Source organism: Ictidomys tridecemlineatus, chromosome 9 (assembly GCF_052094955.1).
Source record: "Ictidomys tridecemlineatus isolate mIctTri1 chromosome 9, mIctTri1.hap1, whole genome shotgun sequence".
Taxonomy (NCBI): Eukaryota; Metazoa; Chordata; class Mammalia; order Rodentia; family Sciuridae; genus Ictidomys; species Ictidomys tridecemlineatus.
In genome coordinates this window covers 38,917,082-38,935,151 of record NC_135485.1, presented here as the reverse complement: position 1 = coordinate 38,935,151, position 18,070 = coordinate 38,917,082, and the positions used below count along the sequence as shown (strand labels likewise).

At 43.9% G+C, this 18,070-nt stretch overlaps 1 protein-coding gene across 6 annotated transcripts in view; it reads left to right on the top strand.

The window, feature by feature from the left end:
- The window catches only part of Lnx1 (ligand of numb-protein X 1), a 167,154-nt gene that overhangs the window by 115,283 nt on the left and 33,801 nt on the right, over positions 1 to 18,070 (top strand). For all 6 annotated transcript variants that reach the window (XM_078021295.1, XM_005319999.5, XM_078021293.1 and 3 more), the window contains 2 exons: positions 15,019 to 15,260; positions 15,767 to 15,919. In XM_078021295.1, coding sequence (XP_077877421.1) covers positions 15,019 to 15,260; positions 15,767 to 15,919 — 395 coding nt within the window. The remainder of the gene's footprint in view (positions 1 to 15,018; positions 15,261 to 15,766; positions 15,920 to 18,070) is intronic.

Here is an 18,070-nt window from a genome sequence, read left to right as displayed (position 1 = left end):
TAGTTGTATCTTACAGTATCATGCAAATAATAAAACTGTCAGAAGTCAACTTCTAGTAATTTAGAGAATACATTGCTTTGTGTAGTCTGGCACTGTCCAAGGCCAGGGTAAGTGGATGCTCTCTAGTGGAAGAGAGGGCAGTGAGCCTGAATTCTTCTTTTTTCAAGTCCAAGTAGTCCCATAGTTGAGGGAAAAAAAAAAAAAAGCAACCATTCCCCCTCTCCCTAGAGGGGCTACCCAGTACCTCAGGCTTTATTACAGACAGTTCCCATATAGCCTAGGAGAAGGAAAATAGCCTAGTAACTGCCCTGGGAGCACCGACACCTAGTCACCCAGCATTGAATGATTTCAAGAATTCACAGAGCAGTGATTGGTCAGTGGGCAGTTAGGTTTAAACACATGCATGTAATTCAGTCAATTCAATGAGATGGAACACTTTAGGATTGTGGCTCTCAAACATGCCTATACACTGGAATCACCTGGGGGACTTTGCAAAAATACCAGTGTATAGTAGACCCACCCAGAGATTATGCCTTGCTTGATAGAAAAGGCATGTTGATTGAACAATGGTCAAGTTGCTTAGCAATATACCTTAAAATGTACAGTCTCTAAAAATATGCATTTCTTTTGGTCCAGTTGTAGGAAAACACAAAAATATAAACACCTGTATGTGCGTGTCTAGGCATATAAAAAGATCGAAAGGCTAAATACTAACAGAGTAGCAGCAGTTTTCTTTGGGATGGAATTATGGATTATTTTTATTTTCTTCTTTATTTTTCCATATTTTCAAAAATGAGGCTTTTCCCTAAACCTCAGTTTTGAAATCAGAACAAAACAAGCTCTTTCTATTTGACTCTAATGTAACCAATGAAGCACTTTATAAACAGCTTCCACGTAAAACAATACTATATGCATGAGAGAAGACGTACAGGATGGGGTTGCAGGGAGTTTGACCTTTGACATGCCAGCAGAGGCAGGGGCGCTACAGCATTGTAGGCCTGTAGTTTATCTAGTCCATTCAAGTGGATTCAGTGTAGCACTCAATACATGGAAAATTCAAGTTTGGTTTTTGGAATATTTTGGAATTTTTTTTCTCCTGAATATATCTGATTCACACTTGGTGCACTCCTTGGATGTGGAACCTGTGGAAGTGGAGGACTATGTAGCTCCCATGTCCTTGTTACCTGTCTTAGTGCTATGCTAGATTACTAACTACTACAGGAGCAGAGCCATTTTTTTTGGGGGGGGGATAAGGGTACCAGGAATTAAACTCAGGGGCACTCCAATCACTAAACCATATCCCCAGCCCTATTTTGTATTTTTTTTAGAGACAGAGTCTCACTGAGGTGCTTAGTTCCTTGCTTTTGCTGAGGCCGGCTTTGAACTGGCGATCCTCCTGCCTCAGCCTCCCAAGCCATTGGGAATATAGGCATGGGCGACCACACCCAGCAAGAGTCTTAGGAGCACCAACCTATGTCCCACATTCAGTAGATATTATTAGCCACTTAAATATTTATGAAATGAGCCAAGTGTTGAGTCACACACCTATAATCCCAACTACTCAGGAGGCTGAGGCAGCAGGAGGGCAACTTAGAGGCCAATCTGATCAATGCAGAGAGACCCTATCTCAAAATTAAATATACGAAAGAACTACAAATGTAGATCAATGGTCAAGTGCTTGTCCGGCATGTGCAAGGCCCTGGGTTTAACCCCCAGTACCCCAAAACAAGCCAATTAGAATGAATGAATGAATGAGTTCCAAGAAGAGAGAGATTATAGCAGTCCCCCCACCCCTTATCCATGGTTTTCCTTCCCAAAGTTTCAGTTACCCATGGTTAACAAGAAGAAGAGGGGTGAGTACAATACAATAAGATGTTTAGAGAGACCACAATCATGTTACTCTCGTCCCAATATGTTGTTATAACTGTTCTGTTTTTAGTTATTGTTCATCTTCTACCAATCCTGATTTATAAATCAAACTTTATCATAGGCATCTATGTATAGGGAGAGCATAACATACATAGGATTCAGTACCCTCTGAAGTTTCAGGCATCCACTGGGCATCTTGGAATGTATCCCCAGGTGATAAGTGGGGGCTGGTGTACTGTGAAGCTTCAGCAGAGAGAACAAGATTTGAGGTAGGCTTTGGATACGTGGGTGGGACTTGCATGGTAGCCACTAGAGTCCAGCCTGGGCAAAGACCTACGGTAGAGATGGATTAGAGGTGAAGAGAGACCGTTTGTTGCTGTGCCTGATTGAAAGAAGCCTATGTAATGCAGCGTTAGGGTTTGGATATGAGGTGACCCCAAAAGCTCACGTGGGAGGCAATGCAAGAAGGTTCAGAGGAGAAAGGATTGGGTTGTGAGGTCTTAACCCAATCAGTGATTTAATCCCTTGATAGGCATTAACTGAGTGGTAACTGAGCTGGTAGGGTATGGCTGGAGGAGGTGGGAATTAGGGTGTGGATTTGGTGTATATATTTGTATCTGGAGAGTGGAGTCTCTCTCTGCTCCGGGATCCCTGTGATGTGAGCTGCTTCCCTCTGCCACACTCTCCCGCCATGACGTTCAGCGTCACCTGGGTCCCTGAGGAATGGAGCTGGCCTTCTATGGACTAAGACCTCTGAAACCATGAGCCCTCAAATAAACTCTTCCTCCTCTCTAGTTGTTCTGGTCAGATCCTTTAGTCACAGCAGCAAAAAGGCTGACAAAAATATGCAGTGACTATGCCAAATGAAAGGAACTGAGCAGAACAGTAGCCAAAAGGTGGGAAAATGATGGAGAAAGAAGGGGTTTTCGGTTATCCAGCAAGTCAACATGGAGCTGGCATTTCCTGCCAACGGGAGAAGTATGACTCTGCTCCCCACTATTTACACAACACAGTGCAGAAGAAATAAAGTGTGATTTACAGAAGGAGGAAGAAGGTTGTTTGCTTTGAATAGATTAAAAGGGGAGGAAGAACTGGGGTGGTGGCTCAGTGGTACAGCACTTGCCTAGCACATGTGAGGCACTGGGTTTGATTCTCAGCACTGCACATAAATAAAGAAAATACAGGTCCAACAACTAAAAAGGCTTTTTTAAAAAAAAATTAAAAAGGGGAGGAAGCTCATTTATCAAACAAAATGACAGGAAAAATAGAGTTTTTGTTTCATGCAAAAAGATTTGGCAAAAAGAGCCGAACAGCTTTGCGTGACACTTTCTCAAACACAGAGGAGGAAGAACACAATTTCTCAATATCCGAGTGTCGGGTAGTGCATGTAAGAGTCTGACACCCAGTCCTGAAAGGGTTTGGACAAACTCTGGCATTTCATAGTTATCCTAGGAGTGCAATGGAATGCTCTTGGAGGACTGAAGGAAATGTTTTTATACGTCTGGAAATGATTTCCTCTCAAGTGCCACACCACCTTCCCCCACACTCCCATCTCCACACTGAGCTGGGACAGACTCTGAGCAGCCCCTGGGATGATAAAGACCTTACAGAAACACAAAGGCTTCAAAAACAAACAAACAACAAACATTATAGAAAGCTGCACACCTAGGCTGCTTTCAAAGCTGATCAGAAAAGCTCAATGATAGCATGTCTAGAAATTTTCACCACCATAAAAGCCACTCTTTCCAGTTACCCTAAAAATCCTTCCTGAGCAATCCTGAAATGGAAAGCACAGTTGATCTGAGCCAAGCTTCTGTCGTTTGCAAGTGTTATAAAATTAAGTTCAGGCCAGGATCATTGTTATACGCCTGTAATCCCAGTGGCTCAGGATACTGAGGCAGGAGGATCAATGAGTTCAAAGCCAGCCTCAGCAAAAGCAAGGCACTAAGCAACTCAGTGAGACTCTGTCTCTAAATAAAATACAAAATAGGGCTGGGAATGTGGTTCACTAGCCTAGTTCCCCTGAGTTCAATCCCGGATACTCCAACCTCCCAAAAACTTAAGTACAATCACTCAGAATGGAAACAGGAATTGCAGGGAACAAAGGTTAACCCCAAAGAAACTGACCACCCCCCACACCTACATACCTGAATCCATCCATGGCAGCTGACAGAAAACTCAAATCATCTGTAGCATGGGAATTATCTGCTCCCCTCCCCCAAAGTGTCTAGAGAAAGAACTCAGTGACCCCAAAGATGTCAGAGACTCACAGAACGGATGAACTACTCTGACGTCTCCGTGAAGAATGGACCTGGCATGTGGACTGTGCCCAAGCCCTCCACCTTCCCTCATTAACCACTGTCAACCCCACATCTGGTTTCGGCTTTGGAATTCTTCAGCCTCAGCCCAGGGAGCAGCACTGGTATTTATCAGGCGCTCCTGGCTATCAGCTCAGCTCTTCCTAAACAGTGGGGTCAATTCCTTTAGTTGCTGGAAGCTCTGGAATTGTGTAAGGTTTGGACTAGCCAGAGCTGCCATGAGGGGCTGCACTGAGACAATTTGGGGATGACGTTTTGGAACCCAACATACAACAAGCAGCTTAGGATCCTGTGCTGGGGAGGTGCATGAGGTCCCCTTCAAAACCAGCTTCTGCTTCTCTTAAATCTTCGAGCAAAAACATAGGAAAAGACAGAAGAAGTACTGCAGAATCATGGTTAAGAGTGTCCTATTCAGAGTCACAACTCTGATGCCAAACTCTGTCTTTGCCACTCATAAGGTGACCATCTTGTTTTTTCCCTGGGACTGACCAGTTTTAAAACTAAAAATTCTACCTCTCAAAAACCAGGTCTGGGACTGCTCGTCATTCTAGATGCTAACTATATGACCCTGGGCAAGTTAACCTATGTCTTGTTTCAAATATGCAAAACAGAGGTAATGATCATGCCTACCTCATTAGGTTATTGTTTGAAGAATTAACTGGGTAAGACCAACCTGACCCAGGTTAAGGCCTGTGTGTATATTGTTGAGACCTGACATATGTAGAGAATTTAAATTAGCAATAAAAAGCCAGTCAGGGGCTGAGGATGTGGCTCAAGTGGTAGTGTGCTTGCATGGCATGTGTGAAGCACTGGGTTCTATCCTCAGCACCACATAAAAATAAAATAAAGATATTGTGTCCACCTAAAACTAAAAAATAAATATTAAAAAAAACCCAGTAGAGCTGTGTCTAACTTTCAGGTTTTGCTTTAATATTGTGCCATCTGGGGTAAATTACATAACCTTTTTGAACCTCATTTTTCCACACCTGTAAAATGGGGATAATATACCCAGTTGGGGCCATGTTTAACAGGATAAGCCCCAGAACTGTGCCTGCTAATAAAGATCACATAGCAGACAACAGCTCAGGTGATGAGCATTGTGATTAAAAGGAGCAACCGGGTCATGGCAGCCCATGCCTGTAATCCCAGCAACTCGGGAGGCTGAGGCAGGAGATGGCAAATTCAAAGACAGCCTCAGCAACTCAGCGAGACCTTGTCTGTAATAAAAGAGCTGGAGATATGGCTCAGTGGATAAGCACCTCTGGATTCAATCTCTGATACAGAGAGAGAGAGAGAGAGAGAGAGAATAGTGTACTAGCTAGTGTCATGGTCACCTTGGCCTCCTCTCCTCAATGTTTACAACCAGGGCAGATGCTGTTATGAGTGCACAGGAATATCCGGATGCCTGGACTAACGGGCTCCCCCTAGAGGTGGATGGATAAATCACACAGAGGAGTCAGCCTGCCCCTGCCCATCACGGGACAGGATCCTTTAAAGGCTCCATCTCTAGGATTCAGAGGCCACGCCTGATCCTGGAGATATTTAAGTTATTTTTGGAGAGGAAGAATGGCAATGTGAAACCAAGCTCGAGGGCACACGGGGACCCAGCAACATGTTCCACTGACAAATGGCCCCGATGACAGGGCCGACATGAAGGCTCAGGCAGCATAATGGTCACAGTTAGCTCTTGCCTGTCACCCTAGGCCCCAAGATGCCAACTGGATAAGAACAGGCCGCGCTTGACAGCTTGTGCCTCCTGTGTTCCCCATAGCAGCCACTCAGTAACTGGTGGCAAATGATATCAAAAGCAAAGAGTCTAAAATTATAAATAACCTGCTTCTAATTTTCCTTGCTTTTTCTCTGCCTCCCATATTGCAATCACCTCCCAATTATCAACCATCAGTCTACATGGCATCTTGAGGTGTGCGCCCAGTTAAGTTCTGCCTGCCTTGGGTTCAGACCCCAGACCTTCCACTTACCATGTGACCCCAGGAGAGTTACTTCATCTCTCTGTGCCTTGATTTCTCATAGGCCAAGTGGGCATGTAACAGGATCTCCCTTGCGTGGATGGGGTGAGGACTGGATGGATTTATGTGTACAGAGTGTGTAAAACAGGGTTTAGTCCATAGATGACAATAAGTGGACTGGAAATATTGCCATAACTATGTGGTCATTGATTTGTGGGTTGAGATTCGATAAGAGATAACGTTTTAGTTGTCTTTTTCACAATTGTGACTAAAAGACCTGACCAGCACAATTGTAGAGGAGGAAAAGTTTATTTGCGGGATCATGGTTTCAGAGTTCTCATTCCATAGACAGCCAGTTTTATTCCTCAGGTCTCCACATGAGGAAAAACAACACGGTGGAAGAATGTGGCTGAAGGAAACAGCTCACGTGGTGATCAGGCAGCAGAAAGAGAGGTCTCCATTATCCAAAGCCACGCCCCCAATCAACTGCTTCCTCCAACCACACCCTACCTGCCTCCAGCCACCACTTAGTTAATCCCATCAGGGATCAATTCACTGATTAGGTTAAGGCTATGACCCAATCATTTCTCATCCAAACCTCCTTGTATTTTCTCACGTGAGCTTTTCTGGGACACCTCACATCCTAACCATCACAGATGGAATCACAGATTCTTACAGATGCTAATTCTGTAAACTAACAGAAAAGAGAGGGCTGGGGATGTGGCTTAAGTGGTAGTGTGCTCGCCTGGCATGCTTGCGGCCCGGGTTCGATCCTCAGCACCACATACAAACAAAGATGTTGTGTCAAAGATATTTAATAAAATATTAAAATTCTCAAGAAAAAAAAAAAGAAAAGAGAGATAGAAAAGGACATCTTTAACATTAGCTGGAAGAATGTTCACTTCCTCTTTCCCTCCCTTCCACCTCCAAGGTAGAAACTAGCCCTATTCAGAGACTGGCCAGCTGTTTCTCATGCCTGCCCAGCACTGGATAATTCCTCCCACTGCAAACATCAGTATCTTGGCAAAACTGAGTCAAGTGTGCTTGCTTAGGTTGGCCTTGGTCCATTTGTCACCTGAGTGAACTCTACCCTGAGGGCACGGTGCACCTTCTGCTCCTCTTCCCACCAAGCTATGAGGCTGGGGATCCAATTGCAGCTAACTTGGCCTTTGTTTTCGCATACCTCTCCAGGTTGTTTTGAATTTTCCCTTTCTGGTGTTCTGGTGTTCATCAGCAAGTGAAACAGAGGTGGTTAGAAGAACTGGGAACATATATGCCCACTAGGGACATTTCCCCTCAGTGGTTTGGAGGCAGAAGAAAGGGGCTAATGAGGGGAGCCAGCGTGTGGCTGGGGTGATGTAGGAGAAGCAATGGTTCTCCAGCTTGGGGGCTGCTCAGAATCAAACTCGTACTCAGGATCTAAGCTGACTCCCAGAGATGATGATTTCTTCTATTAACTGACAGGTCACCCGTGACTACACGTGCTGGGGGTGTTTTCATGTACAGTTTCTGGTACCTGTGTAAGTGGCCATGAGGGTCTATCCCAAGGAACATGGATTATAACCTAGAAGGGGACAAAAAGCCATCTGAACAAGGAAGAATAACTCCACCTAATATTCTTAGCCCAAAGAGATATTATTCAAGAAGATGCAGCCTAAGATTATGCCTCGAGGCATGATAATTATGCTAGTTTCTGCTTAATGAGTTGCCACTACACAGCTGGGCAATTTTAATGAATCTTTAAACCTCATGGTAAATAAAAATTATTGTGTCCATTCTATGTATGGGAAATGATGTACAAAGGGACTGAGGAATTTGCCCAACTTTGCAGAGCTGGTTGATGGCAGACCTAGGATCCCACCTAGATGTTTTAAACTTGAAAGCCTGCACTATTTCCATCTCACTGTGCCATCTTTCTGAGGAGGCTCTCTATAGCATTCATTGAATCAAAAATTATGTTTCGGTATTACTCTAAAAAATCCCTATGGCACAAGCATCATGTGCCAAAGGGGACAGTATATGGCAATAATTACTCTTTAGTCCCCTTTAGTTTTAAAACCCAGAGCAAATAAAATCCTATTAAAGTTTTAAGGGAAGTATGTGACCAAAAGGAAGACCAACTGAAAAAAATAAACTCTACTTTTCCCTTCCCACCCCCACCCCCACCTCTCTCTCTGGCCTTGGATTGGAGTGCATGAAAATGAAAAGGAAAATAATGATCTTGCTGAGGGAAAGGGAGATGCCCATCAGTATGACAATCACCCACAAGTAATTATGTGTTATCAGGGCCATGTGGGTGCAGCCTGAAATCCCCAACCTGGTAATTTCAACAAACAGAACACTAAAAGGGGTGACTGTTACTCAGTTCAATTCAACAAATGTTTACTTAGAGCCTTGTGGTTGCCCAGAGTTAACCAGTTAGCAGAGTTGATGTGTCTTGACGGGTGGCCATGAAACACATGGGAATCTAGGAGTCTGTTCTTCCCAAGCACCAGGAAGAGGAAGCCACCTCAGTCCTAGAGAGCGAGCCTGCCATTTTTAGAGGTTGGCTCCATTGACTTAATTATAGACTAGTAAATTCCAATCTCTCTGTGAAATGCTCCCCTATCATAGATTTTTTTTGTGTGTGTAATAATTGTTATTGCATTGGAATTTTGAATCACAAAATCTGTTGTTTGGATGCTATATTTAGGCTTTAAAATATTGTCCCCCAAATAATTTTAAAAATGAATGTGCCTGGGCTAATTGTTCAAGGAAGTGTTCTCTGTGAAGGTCAGCATCTCACATCTGGTTCTCATGCCTCATTCATGAACTAGGACCTTAGCCTGCAGAGACTGAGTACCACAGTGGTGGGGTACAGTCTTCACACTGAGATGGTACAGTGCCAAGGGGCACTTCATCTGGGTAGAAGCACAACTGACCTGAGTCATCTGATGAATATGAATAGCCCGTTAAGATACAGGTTGAGAACACCTTATCTGAAATACTTGGGACCAAAAGTGTTTTGGATTTCAGATTTTTTTTTAATATTTTGGAATTTTGCATACACATAATTAGATATCTTGGGGTTGAGACCTAAGTCTAAACACAAAATTTGTTTGTTTCATATACACCTCATACATATAGCCCAAGGGTAATTTTATTCAGTATTTTTAGCACATGTATTGACTGGACCCCATCACATTTCAGATGTGAAATGTTCCACTTGGGGCATTAAGTCAATGCTGACAATGCTTCAGATTTTGGAGCTTTTTGATCAGGATTGTGCAACGTGTGATTCTCTCTACAGTCTAGGAACTGAGTTCATTCTTTTATTAGGGAAAGTCATTCTTTCACTCACAAATTTTATATTGAGCTGGATACAGTGGCACAGGCCTGTAATCCAAGCAACTCGGGAGGCTGAGGCAGGAGGATCACAAGTTCAAAGCCGGCCTCAGCAACTTAAAGAGTTCTGGATATCGCTTGCTGGATGATATCTGGGTCTCAAGAGAGAGAAAGAATCAAGGACAAGCCTAAGATTTGGGGGCTGAACAAAGGAAGGATGTAAAATAAGGATGATGTGGGAAGAGCTGGTTTGGCAGGGAGAGTTGGCGTGTGTGTGTTAGGTTGAAGATGCCTGTTAGATGTCAAAGTGAAGATGTGCATGGATGCCCTGATAAAAAGTCTGAAGTCCTAGGGAAGCTCTGGGCCAGAGGCCCAGGGAGAAAGTATGGAACCCACATTCTGGATTCAGATCCCAGCTCCTCTCTGTGGACTTGGACTCGTTCTCCCTCTGGCTTCTGTATCCTCATCTGTAAAGTGAGGTGGTGCAACCGATGCCTCAGGAAAGCTGGGAGCAGGTGGGAGGGTAGTCAAGGCCTCATTTGTGAAGCATGATGCAGACTACAAGATGGGACGTGAGCGATGTTCGTCTCCTCTTGCAACCTCCTGCTGGGTTGCCGGACCCTGTAGATGAAACCATGAACAATGCAATGGGTCAGGAAAGGCCCACATCAGCATGAGAAGGTGGGACCCAATCCTGCAAGCAGTGGGACACATTTCCACAGGAAGTCCACGAGTAAAAAGAAATGGTGTTGGTGTGGTTACAGGGGACTGGATGGTGGGAAATCAGGCACACAGACCTGGGACAGGGAGGAGGTTCAGGAGGAGGTGTGGTACAGGAGGACTAGGGCAAAGGCAGTGGCCCTGGAGGAGGAGTTGGGGGCTGAGCACACTAAGGCCCACCCTCAGTCTCTGGGGTCACCAGCACCTGATGGAGACCTTCTCTGAGCCCCAGCCCTGAGGCTCCCATAGCCTGTTTCCCAGTTGCCTTCCCAAGAACATGGAGCCACTTCTCTCTCCCAGCACCATCTCCTATCAGAATCACTCATCCTGTTCTATGGAACAGCAAGAGCCTCACACTCGGCTCTTGGCAGGGAAACCGGCTTCTCTCCAGAGTGTCCTAATCCTGGTTCCCTTTGCCTGAGAGAAAGAACATGCACATCCACAAGGGGTGAATGTCTCCCTTTACAGTTAAATATTAGCTTCCGGCAAGCTGTGCGTTCTCTCAGGAGTGAAGCAGTTGAGACTTCAGCCTCTTTCTCCAAATGGATTGGAAATGGGGGTGGGGCAGGTATCGAAAGGGATGCCGCCCCTGGGTGCCATCTCACCTCTGCATGCACACACGCCTGCGCAGGCACACACACATCTCACCCACATACCTTACGCGGGGGAAGAGAGGGAGATTGGGGGCAGAGGAGGAGGAGGGCAGTGTTGCTGCCTGAGGCACGAAAAGAGAAAAAAACCCAACCTACCCACCTGGCCATTTTTTCTTATCACCAAAGATTGGAATGTGCCACCTATTGAGATAGATCTCTCCTACATAGGTGTTTTGTTTGGACCACACAGTGTTTTTTAAAATTTTTGAATTTGTGGCCAACATTTAAAAATCAAGAGATTTCACATTAAAAAAAATGATTCTTGGCATGCAAATTGCTTGCTCAACAGCACGGGGCTGACCTTCATAAGGCTACAATCAGCAAAGCTCTGTAGTAGCCACTGAGTCCTACTCCCAACAGCAGTTTTCACCATGATCCCCACCTAGTCCTTCCTCCCTCCAAAAGTTAGATTAAGGGGAGGTTAGATAGTTTCCCTGACAACGATGATGAAGGTTTTGAAGGTCACTTTCTTGTGGACAACTTTTGCTCTCCTGTCATAAGAGGGTAAGTTCACCATAGCAAGTTGCCATTCCCTATAAACTGGCTACTGCTGCCCGGTTGGCCCAACTCTTAGGAGGACACTCTTCAGGACCTCTGTGAGTTGTGTCTGGAATCTGACCTGCTTCATCTACAACTCACTTTTAACAGTGAATTCACAGACCAAGGAAATTTGTAGGAAAGGGGTTTGTTTTCTCCCCACAAAAGAAACAAAAATCGCAGCATAGCTAGGGTTAGCATTCTTCCAGATTTGCCTCTGCTTGCTTTGATAAAGGAGCGCAGGCCCTCCCTACTCCATTATCACCAAGACAACCAGTGTTCCGAATTGCTTGTTTTAATGGACGTTCAAACATCCAAAGTTTGTGGTTCAGTTGGAAAGTGGTTTTCTGTGTTCCTTGTGTTCATCCTTCAAGTTCAGAGCCATCACCACCTGAGAGCACTTAGCAAGCTCAGGATAACTGAAAGAGAGCATAAATCCTGCTTGCTTTGAACACAACCCAGGGCTCACAGTATGTTCCTGAACTGGCCAACGGTAATCAGCTCTTCCTCTCTCCTTCCCTCTTGTGTGCTTGTAAATCAAGAGGCCCCAGTATTAGTCACCACAAAAGAGATAATTAGTAAGTACAAAGCTGCTCCCTCCATCCATCACTCTGTGCCTTAGATTCCAGCTTAGCCAAGAGGTTGGAGCAAACTAACATTGCACAAGGATGAGTTACTTAAACAAGATTATTTTTTGTTTTCAAACAAAGCTTATGAGTCTGATTCACTCTAAATTCTGCAGTCATAAGAACAGCTGTGACCCTGGGCCAAAGGGAAGGTCCTTACTCATTGCATGAAGTTTGCCTTTCCTGGAACCCCAGGAATTTGAAATAGCAGTGCTGCTTTAATGGCATAGTCTTGGGGATTCCGAACTTTTATGAATGCTTCACCCATCTTCAGTGATCAGGAAACAGAATAAGATGCCACTTTCTTTTACTGGGATATGCCATGTCCTCCCCCAAGAAAAGCTTGCTTGTGCCTTTGCCAACCTTTTGTGCAATTGGAAAATTAATTTCCTGCTCTGGCAGGGCATATGGTCAAGGGCAACTGTTGCCCCCAAAAAATAAAGGCTGTTTCCAGACCCACTAAGCAGTCTAGGAACTTCCTTCCTGTGCCTTGCTGACCAAATATTGCTGGCCTGCATAGAAGTGTTCCACTCATGTATTTATGACTTGGGAGCTGCTCAAATGCACACTGGCTTCTATTTTTTCCATCACACAATGTTTCTTCCAGTTTTTGAATTTCCCATATCAACCACTTTGCTATTTTTAAGCAGAATATTTTCAAGCCAAAGTAGCTGGTCGGTATGATAAAATCTCACTGACTCTAGCAGGAGCTTGAACTCTTCCCAGGTGGGCGGTATAAGCAGTATGAACTGGGCCTTATCCCAGTCTTTCTCTTCTTCTAGAAGATGAGGGTGCACGGTTGTATAATCCTAGTTCCTTTCTATTAAGATTTAAAATCATGTTTCATCAAAGCTAAGATGCTGCTAATTCTAAGAAACATCATATTGAAAGTGCTTGGAAGAAAAAGAAAATTTAAAATGTTCCACTGGTTAAAAGATCTTGAAGCATCTTTAAAGATGTTTGTTCCCATGGTGACTGGATTGTTCACAGCAGACTCTTGTGCTTTGAAATCCTTTAAGGCAGAATTGGCAACTTCTCCTTCCCTGTGTTGTGTTGCTTGATATGACATAGTTGATCCTTTTTGAAGATCTAAGTAACAAAATGTAACATCACCTTTCATCTCCTTGGAGGTGTCTTTCTAAGCAAATAAAGCATTTTCTTATTCCTTTGCAAGAAAATATGGGTTTTCAGATCTACTAAGGATGAATATTTGCTTCATCAATATCCAACATATACCCCTCTGCTCTGTTTCTGAGACTTTCTATATGTATGGCAGCTTTTCATTTCAGTGCTGATTCATAACGTAAGCTTTTCTAAGACACTTAAGTGGCAGTTAAACTCAGGGTTGTAGTGCCAAGAGTGAGGCCAACACAGCAGAAATGACAAGAAAGATACCTGTGATTGTGTCTTTCTGGCCACTCTCAGGCAATGACATCCATGTCGTGACTGCTCCTTGGCAACAAACACGTACCCGCATCAATCACACTTGTTACAATATGGGAAAAAATGAGCATTTAAAAATAGCTAAATAATGGAAAGGTCTACAATTGACATCTACTGTGTATCTAGCAAGGTAAACTCTTAGCATGACAGTCTCCATTTCCAAGGAGCAAGCTAAACTGTTAATAAGACAGTATCAACAAAACTTTATGCCAAGAAGTAAGTGTAGATTTTTTAACCAGGTTAAAAAGAAAATTGCTCCACATCCCTCAGTTCAGTAAATTTAAGGGCAAGGATTCTGATCCAGACAATAGGGCCTTCTCTCCTGCCAGTTCTATGGTTATAAGGGTAGTAGACATCATGCATGCAGATCGACTGTAGACCAACATTGGATTCTGTTCCTTTTCAAGATTTTTCTTCCAATGAAGCATTATTTCCCACAGGATCACAAAGGTCTTTTTTAAATAGCTCAATCAAATAGAGGTTTTTTTTAATAATTAATTGATCAGAATAACTTCTAATTAGCATGTCTAATACATGCCAATGGCCATTTCTTAAAGGAACTCATGGGAATGATTTCTGTTTTCACAACTATGGGAGCTGCCTACCCTCACCACAGTGGATTGAGATAGTTAAATCATCATCATTTCCCAACCAAAACCTTGCCTGTGAGCTGAAATGACTTGCCCAGTGACAACAGAAATGCAGTCATGGCAAAATAGGGGCCTAGAGCTGCTCAAACCTTGAACTCCCAAGCATTGGGTATCATCCTCTCTTTCTAATTCTCCCTATTACATCAATGACTGGTCTTACACAGTTAGTTTGTATGATTTTTTACTTAAATGGATGGTAAAACAAATAGGTTTACATAAATGGATGGATAGAAACAAATATGTTTTTGTTAAAAAAAATAAAATAAAATAAAAGCTATTTTATTCTCCTAATGTTAGAAAATGTGACCATGAATGACATTTTCCAGTATATAACATCCCTGGTCCTGGCCTCTCTGAACAATAAGGGAGGTCCTTGGAGACCAGCCCAGAGGCAGAAATGGAAGCCACCAAGCCTGCCCCTAGAGAATAGTGATACTGAGAAAACTCCTGTGGCTTTGCGGCAATGGTGCTTTGGTTTCCATGGACAGTTAAATATGGATTCTGGGAGGAGCTTGGTATTTATGTTCAATACTGTGGGAGCAAAACCCAAAAGAAAGGAGTGAGAGTATGACTAAGAGCTTTCATGGTCAAAATAGATACCAGCAAGAAGAAATGACCAAGTCCAAACAGGTAAAGATCACCATCCTCCAACCCTAGTCACATAGACACCAGAATGTTCATAGGTCTGCATTCCAGCAACTGGGGTAGAGGCTGCATTAGGAGAATCCAGTAAGAACCCTTTAATTGTTTTCTCAGGTGGTTAATCCACTTAGTGGATATGTTGGTATATTGAGTTCCTAAGTGTGGAAAGGGAAGGGGGCATAGGGCCGGCCTATGTGTTTGAAGAGGCCTGACTGAATAATGGCTGCAGGGGGGACCCTTTTCTGACCTCCCCACTGGTCCTGTCTCAGCTGTAAAGGTGCCTCCCACTATGGCCTGACCAAAGACAGGAAGAGGCGCTCGCAAGATGGCTGCCCAGATGGCTGCGCCAGCCTCACAGCCACGGCGCTCTCCCCAGAGGTCTCTGCGGCTGCCACCATCTCCTTAATGATGGACGAGCCTGGCCTAGACAACCCTGCCTACGTGTCAACGGCCGAGGATGGTCAGCCAGCCAACAGTCCCTTGGACTCTGGCCGGAGCAACCGAACTAGAGGTAAGTCAAATGGGTGGGTGTTGGGGAATGGGCTCTTGGCCTTCCTTGGGATTGCCCTCCACGGAATACTCACTGTGGAAAATTCTGGAAATGTTTTTGTAAGGGAAATGGTTCTGGTAGTTTTGGCAGCCACTCCGCGTCCAATTCTCCAAAGTGAAATGAAACCAGGAGTACCTCAGGTCATTAGGACTGTGTACTCTGACGTGGTGAAAGGGGGTGAAGGGAGACCAGATGATTTATCACTCCCCCAGGGCCAGGGCCTTCCCTGCCTGCTCCAGAAAAGTGCTGTTACATTCACTTTCTCCCAAGGGGGAAAGCTGATTTTAAAACAAGCCACATGTATTTCACTGTAGAAAATTTAGAAAGCAGAGGTAAGCAGGTTCTACCTAGAGGTAATCCTACTACCTAGAGGTCACCCCTGATCAGGTTTTCATGTATTTTATCAGATGTGTCCATGAAAGATGATTTCTATTAACTACTGGTTCTATCACCTCGCTTTTCCTCAGCCCGGCCCTTTGAGCGGTCCACTATCCGAAGTAGATCTTTTAAAAAAATTAACCGAGCTTTGAGTGTTCTTCGGAGGACAAAGAGTGGGAGTGCAGTTGCCAATCAAACTGACCAGGGCAGGGAACATCCTGAAAATCCCACTGCCCCTGAAGGTAAGTGAAGTCCCCCAAGAGGGTGGACCTGGGCCAGGCTCCCAGGGTAATTCAGGGTGAGGACAACCTGGCCACCACCCACCTTTTCTTCCCAAGGTTATAAAATACTTTTTGCCTTGATCAATATCCTTCTCTTGTAAGTAACTGAACTCAGAAATGAATGCTGTCCTTTTTTACAAATGAGGGAAAAGTGTCAGATCCCTTGCCTTTAGAAGCTGGTTGAGGGCTGGGGCTGTAGCTCAGTGGTAGAGCACTTGCCTAGCACGGGTGAGGCACTGGGTTCGATTCTCAGCACCACATAAAAACAAATGAATAGAATAAAGGTGAAATTCTTAAAAAAAAAACAAAAAGGAGCTAGCTTTAATGCATCAAAGAATGATAATCATAGTTAATAAATGGAAAGCATTTAAAATAGTGCTGGCACAAAATAAATGACGTATTAATTTGTTCTCATTAAACTATGTACAAGGTGTGGTTCTGAGTGTTTTGTGTGCATCTCCTCAGTCCTCCACACAATGAAGAAGTTACTATTATTATCCCTGTTTTACGGGTGAAGGCAACTGAAGCACAGAGATGTTACGTGGCTTGTTCCAGCTTATCTTGCTGAACTTTGAATACAGCTCTAGAATCCATGCAAAGAAAGTCATTAGGTAGACAGTAGATCCTATGTGGTTTCGGCAGTTTAAAGGGAGCTGAAGAAATACCGTCTTACCCATTTCTTTTCATTTCATTTTAGAAGTTTCGAGTAGTAATAATAATAGCTTTTTAAATAAAAGATGAGTTCTTTCTGTGTTCCAGGTAGAGTTCTGAGCCATCAACAATGCTAAGGAACGAGGGTTATCATTCCCATTTTATAGATGAGGAAACTGAGTCACGGAGAGATTAGGCAACTAAGCCAGAGTCACCCAGCTGAAAAAATGAAATGGTAGAACTAGGATTTTAGCTCAGATCCACTGGCTCCAGAAACTACTCTGATAACCACCAAGTTATTCTGCCCTTCATTCTTGGGGGTTGAAAGGTGGAGCCTAAACCACCATATTTATTATGCCCTCAGAAGGTTCTCGAGGAGGCACATGAAGCCCCTTCTTTCTTACTTACTTATGACCACCTCTTACCCTGTGTGTGTTCTCTCCCTGTGTCTCTGCTTCTGTGTGTGTGTGTGTGTGTGTGTGTGTGTGTGTGTGTGTGTATTTGTGCATGTGCGCTCTCACTACTCTGAGCCTCTTACGGTCTTGTACGGACTTTACCTCTTTTCCTCACCCTACTGCTATTATTATGAGACCTCAAAATACCCATTCAAATTGCTTAGCTCAGTGCCACCGTACAATGAACTCACTGTAAACAATAATAATTGTCAAATACTTTGGTCCTCTGGGGAGCGTGCAATTTTGAATAAATTCTTTTCTTTCCAGACTAATGCAAGTTTGACAGTTCAGAAACGACTTTAATGCGTTGGAGTCACTAGGGTCTCGCTGGTGTGGCTCTAATTAACATCATTTACGAGTGTGACTGGGTCTGTCCTTTCAGACTATGAAAGCAGATGTCCTTGAGCGGTTTAGGTTTGGGAGTATGGTTTTTGTAACTCTGTTGGGAATGAGGTAACAAGGGAGGGGACAGAGGGAGGGAGGATCCGCAGCTTTGATGATTATTTCCAAATCTTTCTTTACTCAAAATACTTTTTAAGAACTCGCCTTTCCCTTGTTCCTAGACATGTCCTGACAGTTGCTGTGGTGTAGCCCACCTAATGGAATCAGAGTAGCTGAAACACTGATTGAACTCAAACACACCCAAGTACTGTTAGCACCAGGACCGACAGATTAGGACAGCTACTGGCTGCTTTATAGCAAAGCCAGTCATTTCCATTAAATTAAATCTGAGCAGAGTTTAAGGGCACACATTTACGATGTCTCAGGCTTGCTCTGGCCACTAAATTACCTTGTTAACCATGCTCTGTCACACTTAGAAATAACTGATTTTTTTTTTAATGTATGGTTGCTGGAGAGTTGGGTTTATTAGGAAAAATGGACTGAAGTCATAGATTTTGAAAATAGTCACCAAAAAATGGATTATCTAGAATCAGGCCTGCAGTGTTCCAGTTTTCCAGATGACAACATTAAAGGAGATTCTCAGGGTAAAGACAGCTGTGAGCAG